Source organism: Rhagoletis zephyria, unplaced genomic scaffold (genome assembly GCF_001687245.7).
Source record: "Rhagoletis zephyria isolate East Lansing unplaced genomic scaffold, Rhagoletis_zephyria_1.1 Rzeph_scaffold_07961, whole genome shotgun sequence".
Taxonomy (NCBI): Eukaryota; Metazoa; Arthropoda; class Insecta; order Diptera; family Tephritidae; genus Rhagoletis; species Rhagoletis zephyria.
In genome coordinates, this window is record NW_016165043.1 from 21056 (window position 1) to 28619 (window position 7564).

Genomic DNA, 7564 nt, shown 5'->3' on the forward strand with positions numbered 1-7564 from the left:
AAATGTTATAATTTTTTCATAAAATAACCTCTTTTAGAAAAAAGTGCATAATCAATGCTAAAGACAAATAACAAAATTAAAAGCAATTACAAGCAAGTGACAAGTGTGGGTGATATCACATAATCTCTTTTGCCCAGAACTTCTTTCTTCGTAGGCGGCCTTCGGCCGAGCGTAGGGATCATAACCCTTACAAAGTAGAATTGATTATGTACTTTTTCTAAAAATAGATTATTTTATGAAAAAATTATTCCTTTTTTTTTGTTTTATAATATTCTTGGCTTAAATGTATAAAAAGCATACACATTTTATATATCAGCTTGAAGATAAATTAATTTCCTTTATTTTGACATCTTACCTTTTGAATCGGTTACGCAGTTTAGAAAATATTAATATTTTAAAATATCACAATTTTTTTGTTTTACCTTTTATATCTACTTTACTTTTTAATTGCGGCAAATAATATTTATATAGTTAAAATCAGCGTAAAAAGTACTAGCAATCTGCATTTTTAGTTTTTCTATAACTATACGGTTGGTTATCTTGAAGTATGCCCATCTACTTAGCAAAATATTAAATATTTTGTGTTCCAACTTAATTTTCGGTAAAATCCAGGTCCAATGAAAACTCCGGCACGACGGGAATTCCACCCATGCCCCTGCAAATTTTGCGACAAACTTCATGAAACCCTTTACAACAACTATGTTTGTTATCGCTCAGCTTATCTCTTCAACAGCTGACCTTAACCGCTACATCTGATAGCAGCTGTATTAAGCCGAAATAAATTTTTAGTATACACTTTTCACGATTTAGCCACTGTGAAAACATCTCGGAACGCAGCACAATGATACACATCAAGTGCAACGACACCAATTTGGAACCCATCGCAGTCAAGGTACGAATCTACATATGGCTTATTATGGTCTTATTAATATAGTTCACATAAATTTGTTTTGATCAGATTGGTATAATTGGGGGTAGTGGACTTGATGATCCGGATATTTTGGAAAATCGCAAGGAAACTGAGGTCAACACTCCCTTCGGCAATCCTTCCGATGTACTGATAGAAGGTGAAATTGGCGGCGTAAAGTGTGTACTGTTGGCACGACATGGTCGTAAACACAACATTATGCCCACCAATGTGAATTATCGCGCAAATATCTGGGCCATGCGGCAAGTGGGTTGCACACACTTGATAGTTTCAACCGCTTGCGGATCGCTGCGCGAAGAAATTCATCCAGGCGATTTGGTGGTGCCAAATGATTTCATTGACCGCACCACTAAACGTGCACAAACATTCTACGATGGTGGAGCGGAAAGTCCGCGTGGTGTTTGTCACTTGAGCATGTTTCCGTCGTTCAGTGAACGCGTGCGTGCCGTGCTGATTAAAAGCGCCAAAGAGTTGGACTATAATGTGCACGAGAAAGCTACTATTGTAACGGTTGAAGGACCTCGTTTTTCGTCGCGTTCTGAGAGTAACATGTTCCGTCAGTGGGGTGGTGATCTAATCAACATGACCACCTGCCCTGAAGTAGTGCTGGCAAAAGAAGCAGGACTTTTATACGGTTCCGTGGCAATCGCCACCGATTATGATTGCTGGCGCATGGGATGTGAAGGTGTTAATGTGCAAGATGTTTTGAAAACGTTTGCCGAAAATGTTGTAAAAGTAAAGAACATTTTAATTAAGTCTGTACAGAACTTAGCAAAAGATGATTGGACAGACGATATTTTGGATGCAAAGGTAGTTAAGACACATTTATGTATACATATTTTTTTTTTTAAATTAGAACAATGACAATACAATTTCATTTATTTTTCATATAGGAGTGTGTCTGCAAGAACACCATGAACGGTGCAATGTGACGACTATTACGTTTGTGCACTGAAGCTACTTCTGAAATCATACAACGTCGACGACCACTAATACCCGGTTCACAGTTTAGAGATTCCAACAAAAAAGCTATGGTACCTAAGCTAAATTCCATATCCATATTATATGACTTAGTACCGGCTAACAAACGACCCGTCGACGAAGATGCAACACCACATAAAAACCAAAAGAAAACTCGTCAGCAGCAACAAAAACCTGAAAATGCAGCATAATTCCGATATTATTAAACTTGGATATTTTTATTAATTAAGTCAGTGTTTTACCAAATCATATGTATAATAAATAATTTTAGTTGCGTATGTTACGGCATCTTTTGGCATGGTGCACCTTTTGGTGTTAAAATCGATACCCACTAAACCGTAAAAGCCGATTGTAAAGTTGTCGTTGTACTTATGTATATCCAAAGCAAAATCTATTTAACGGGTTTCTGGGGTTGTATGGTCACGGTAAGTTAGAGTTTTAGAAGGAAAATATGTAGTGCTCTAACTTCCGGTATTACTTGCTCGACACGGCCGCAAGCACAGTATAATGCCATCTAACATTCCTTATCGCGCTAATATCTGGGCTCTCAAGGAAGCAGGTTGTACGCTTGTGATGGTGAGCTCCTTGCGTGAGGAATATAAGCGTGGTGATTGGTGATACCCAACNACGGTAAGTTAGAGTTTTAGAAGGAAAATATGTAGTGCTCTAACTTCCGGTATTACTTGCTCGACACGGCCGCAAGCACAGTATAATGCCATCTAACATTCCTTATCGCGCTAATATCTGGGCTCTCAAGGAAGCAGGTTGTACGCATGTGATGGTGAGCTCCTTGCGTGAGGAATATAAGCGTGGTGATTGGTGATACCCAATGACATTATCGACCGTACAACTCAAAGAATTGAAACCTTCACCGACAGCCAACCAGACAGTCCACCCGTTGTTTGTCCATCGTCCCCGAGGTTGTATTGGCTATAGAGGCGGGTCTTCTGTATGCTGCCATAGCGATCGCGTCAGACTTATCGTAGTCGGCGGGAAGGACATGAAGCTGTCAACGTAGCGCAAGTAGTGGATACTTTCGTAGCGAATGTTGGAAAAGTTTAAAATATAACGAAAGAGGCGGTACAAATGATTGCACAGCAGAATTGGATTGACGAGATTCAGAAGGCTCAAGATACAGTGAAAAACAATAATCAGGCTTTAAAGTAATTGTTAAAAAGAAATACAGGGAAAATTTAAGGAAATAGTTCAAAATAGAATACGAATTTCGACAAGATTTCAAATATCTTCCCAAAATTTAGTTCATAATACTATAAAATGCAATAAATACGGCAAAACAAAATTAAAAAGATGTTTCCGGATTCCGAAAGTACAAAAAATTACGGTATGTAAATGTATGTACTTAGTTACATATGGTCAGATTTTAACAGAGCATTAAGTTTAGTTGTGGTTTTATTTTCCTTTTAATTTATGACATAATTTTAAGTTTTTTTTTTTTAAAATATGTGTCGATCTAATATCGTACCTTTTTGCCCCAAAATAATGAGGTTGCTTATGGACATTTTCGTTCTACTTGACCTTTACCGGACTCTTCATACTCCTGCGAGGAAATCCACATTTGCTGGAATGTGCCGATACTGGCTAAAATCGAACCTCCGATCCATGCACCAAAGCGGCGTTCTACACTACCATTTGCCGAAATCATTTTCAAACGTGTATTCGATGGTGCCCGCAGTTGCAAGTCTCGGTTGAGACGCTCGGGGAATCCTTGCAACAGCGTATTACCACCAGTTACAACAACAGATCCGAAAAGTGATAATCGAACATCTGCGTCACACATGCCCACACTTGTTGAAGCTAATTGTCCCGCGCCAAGCATGGCATGATCAAATAAACTTTCTGCCAATTTAAACCGCTCTGAACCGAACTCCTGATGGTAGCCATTGGGAAATTCATAATGTACGCTGGGTATTTGCGCAGCCACACGCTCATCATATGGATTCTCCAACACTTGTAATATATTCATTTGGAAATCTTGTAATAGTGATTTAAGCATATAATTTTGCCAGGATTGCGTTAGATTTTCGGGTAGTTTACGCAGCGTGAAGCGGGCAGCATCGCGTTCTTTTACCAAATCTTTGGATGCGACTTTGTATGCGGGTGATAAATCGATACCCTGTTTTTCAAGGTGTTGCCGGCATTGCATCGATAAGTAGTCCCCGCCTAGGGGAGATTTCACCACTGCTTGTGAAAGAACATAGCCTTCGTGCACGGGTACAGCGGAAGTGTGCGTTGCGCCACTATCTACAACCAATGCGGTTGCACGACCACTCGAGAATGCTGCCAACACAGCATTTTTGACCAAATAGAAAGCGGGTACATTGTATTTTTCGAACATGAGTTCTGTCAATTTCTCGCGATTGTTGCGTACATTCCACGAGGCCTCCGAAAACAACACAGGATGGTATTCAGGTTCCGATTGTATGACCTTGGCATAAGTGTAGTCAATTACTTTTTCGAATAAATCCCAGTTATCTATCATGCCATCTTTCATATACGTTTGTATTTCCATTTGTGTGCGCGGTACATTTACATATGTGGTGTCCACATAGTATTTGCGAGTATCTGCATCTGTGAACAAATTCAAGTCGTTTAAGAGTTAATGGTATGTTAAAATACACTTGTTCGCTATAATCTTACTATTTTGTGTTATACTGTTGTCAGTTTTTGTTTCTATATCCATGTTTGTGTCTGGTGCGGAAGGTGCAACCCCAACCACAGATGGAATCTCTGCTTTCGGCGTATCCTCTTGTGCGTAACCCACGCGCAATGAATGATGACCCGGGTCGAAAACAAGGGCGCCAATTTCATCACCGCCATACAACATATTTCCAGCGCTCATTTTGAAATATTTTAATGTTTCTCACTTTTTTCCACAATATTTGGAATTTTTTCACACAATCCCGGCGTTTACTAAAATCGGCTTGGTTTTTATTTGGCGTCTTGCTGTTTGTGACATTTGGCATACACTTTTGACACTGACCGTTTTCAGTGCTGCCAAGTCATGATGTCCTAATGTTGCCATATGGAATTACACGAAAAAACCTTACGAGTGAATATTTGGAATTCCTCGTAATTTAAACTTTTAAAAAGTATTTTATTCTTCAATCAACAATTATGATTATTATTGGCGTATCTTGCTTACATAAAATTGGTAAGATTTGGATTTTGTTTTGGCATATATCTTGACAAATCTTTACATATGGCATCATCATGTCAGGAAAGGGAAACTGAAAGTCAGTTAATTTTGCCAACGGAAACGGAAAAGTCAAATATTTAATTCAAAGTTCAAAGTTTTTATGGATTATGCATTATTTTAAGTGCTCAGTTAAATCCAAGTTTAATCCGGTTTCAAACTGGCGCTCAAACTAAATGGGGCGAGGTCATGAATAGTTATACTCTCTGATTTTCCTCAGTTGAATTGTGTTAGCATAAATTAGTAATCACCGCTTTCGGCGCTGTCCAAACGTGTGACTATGGAAATAATTTGNTGGATTATGCATTATTTTAAGTGCTCAGTTAAATCCAAGTTTAATCCGGTGTCAAACTGGCGCTCAAACTAAATGGGGCGAGGTCATGAATAGTTATACTCCCTGATTTTCCTCAGTTGAATTGTGTTAGCATAAATTAGTAATCACCGCTTTCGGCGCTGTCCAAACGTGTGACTATGGAAATAATTTGATCATTTATATATTGATACATCACAACTACCGATATAGTTAATCCCAGGAGGATGTGTACCTTGGAAAAATAAAATTAAAGAGAATATAGTGGAATTGTTTTATGTAAAAGCGAATGCCCTACCATCAACAAGTTTGTGGCGTTTACTTTAACACCGTTCCACAGTCTCAATCTAAGCTCAAGCGTTAACACATCTCGTATAGCCTTAAGTGCAGCTCGAGCACGCTTCTCCATCATATTTCCAGACTTCAAAGTCACTTGAATGCGCTCAAGTATTTGCAATTTCTGAAAATATAAAATATTCTCCATTTAAAACTATGCAATATAAATTAATTTGANAAAATAAAATTAAAGAGAATATAGTGGAATTGTTTTATGTAAAAGCGAATACCCTACCATCAACAAGTTTGTGGCGTTTACTTTAACACCGTTCCACAGTCTCAATCTAAGCTCAAGCGTTAACACTTCTCGTATAGCCTTAAGTGCAGCTCGAGCACGCTTCTCCATCATATTTCCAGACTTCAAAGTCACTTGAATGCGCTCAAATATTTGCAATTTCTGAAAATATAAAATATTCTCCATTTAAAACTATGCAATATAAATTAATTAGGCAAACACCTACAACTTTATTGTAAAAGCTAACGCTTGTACACAAACACAAATAATCCCAGAAGATTAGTACGTAAATAGCAATGTTGGCAGCGTAGAAAATTCGCTTCCAGGATGGGGAGAAAAACAAATGCCAACTAGTTTTGAAGTAGACGAGCGAATAAACACCAGCCAATAAGCATGAGCTGTTCATCAACAACAACAACAACAATTCCTTTTCCAATGCAACACTTGCAAGCTGTACATTGTCAGCCAATTGCTCAATTTTATTCTGGTGCACCTCCAACTGCTTTAAAATGTCACTTGCTGGCTTTATTACATAAGTGTTTGTTGCACTAATATTAACATCCATTTCAATCTTATCATCGGCACTTTTCTCGCCAGTTACTAATTGTTCCATTCCTAGTATATCCTCGACGTCCGTTTTCAAGTGTCTTAAATTCTCGCGGAGGAACCAGCAATTAATTGTGTAGAGCTTCAAAGCTCCAGCCACAGCAAAATGTGGTATGAATAGCGCAAAACTTATGAAAATATTATCCCACGGCGGTAGTTTGAATTCCATTTCATAAGCAATATACAAAGCAAAGCAAAGTGAAATAAGAAATGTTGAAAAAATTAAAAAATACGCGAATGCCTCTTCCATACTGAATTTAAGCGCAAACGGCCGAGAGGATAAGCGTGCAATACTATTGCATGCGCGCCCAACTTCAGCCATTGTAAAAATTCGAAAAATGTAAATCTTTAATCCCAACATTAATTGAACGCGTATCAGGTGCCAGAAAAAAGGTGACACATCGTGAAAGATTTTTAGTAGCGGCGAATTTATGAAATGCTGATTCACGCAGATGGTATAGAAAAGTGTGAGGACTATGAAATTTACAATACCCCAAATAGAAAGATGATAACGCTGGGTTCTTGGCTCAAAGCAGTGCAACTGAAAACCGGTGAGTAGTAGGAAATAATTACTAATTCGTAAAATCCGTTGCCAATTCATTTTGTTTGAAGTGAAAAAATGAAGAGCGACTGAATATTGAATGCCAACAATAACCAATCCATTGTTCTAAGCCGAAGTTTCACTTTATTTATTAAAAACGCTGATGATTGTTTTGATGTTTATCTGTGCACACACCGTTAAATGAGCACAGCTCGGAACAAAATTGGGTGTACATATGGATCGGCAGTGACACGATTAAAGGAATAATAACGTTAACATATTTTGGCATACTGATGTATGTATGTATGTATGTTTATAATAGGCATATCGTCGTTTAAAGTACAAAGCCGCGTAACTGACATTTGATGCACAAAATTGTTTTGCTCACACCAGCTCTTGGCTCAATTCTTATC

The 7564-nt window shown here is 38.1% G+C and overlaps 3 protein-coding genes and 1 pseudogene across 3 annotated transcripts; 2 read left to right on the top strand and 2 right to left on the bottom strand.

Moving 5' to 3' along the window:
• The first annotated feature begins 477 nt into the window (after window positions 1–477).
• Window positions 478–2187, top strand: LOC108374645 (S-methyl-5'-thioadenosine phosphorylase-like). Its single transcript, XM_017630630.1, is given in 3 exon segments — window positions 478–892; window positions 959–1738; window positions 1822–2187. Coding segments are annotated over 3 exon segments (1110 nt in total). The 5' UTR covers window positions 478–841; the 3' UTR covers window positions 2101–2187.
• A 229-nt stretch (window positions 2188–2416) lies between these two features.
• Window positions 2417–3208, top strand: LOC108374640 (S-methyl-5'-thioadenosine phosphorylase-like; annotated as a pseudogene).
• A 111-nt stretch (window positions 3209–3319) lies between these two features.
• Bap55 (Brahma associated protein 55kD) lies at window positions 3320–4913 on the bottom strand. The gene is made up of 2 exons (XM_017630624.1): window positions 4568–4913; window positions 3320–4498 (listed from the first exon to the last, which is right to left on the bottom strand). The coding sequence occupies exons 1-2, from the start codon at window positions 4767–4769 to the stop codon at window positions 3420–3422; spliced, it is 1281 nt and encodes a 426-aa protein (XP_017486113.1). The 5' UTR covers window positions 4770–4913; the 3' UTR covers window positions 3320–3419.
• A 517-nt stretch (window positions 4914–5430) lies between these two features.
• On the bottom strand, window positions 5431–7277 carry Grl40a (Gustatory receptor-like 40a). Its single transcript, XM_017630625.1, has 3 exons — window positions 6231–7277; window positions 5732–5893; window positions 5431–5668 (listed from the first exon to the last, which is right to left on the bottom strand). Exons 1-3 carry the CDS (start codon window positions 7209–7211, stop codon window positions 5555–5557), a joined length of 1257 nt encoding a protein of 418 aa, XP_017486114.1. The 5' UTR covers window positions 7212–7277; the 3' UTR covers window positions 5431–5554.
• Between the last annotated feature and the right edge of the window lie 287 nt (window positions 7278–7564).

Coding starts and splice junctions, on each gene's coding strand:
- Bap55 (XM_017630624.1), bottom strand. CDS start 4,769: ATGAGCGCTGGAAATATGTTGTATGGCGGTGATGAAATTGGCGCCCTT. Junction 4,499..4,567: donor CAACAGTATAACACAAAATA/GTAAGATTATAG, acceptor ATTTGTTCACAG/ATGCAGATACTCGCAAATAC.
- Grl40a (XM_017630625.1), bottom strand. CDS start 7,211: ATGAATTGGCAACGGATTTTACGAATTAGTAATTATTTCCTACTACTC. Junction 5,894..6,230: donor TTAGCTTTTACAATAAAGTT/GTAGGTGTTTGC, acceptor TTATATTTTCAG/AAATTGCAAATACTTGAGCG. Junction 5,669..5,731: donor ACGCCACAAACTTGTTGATG/GTAGGGCATTCG, acceptor TATTTTTCCAAG/GTACACATCCTCCTGGGATT.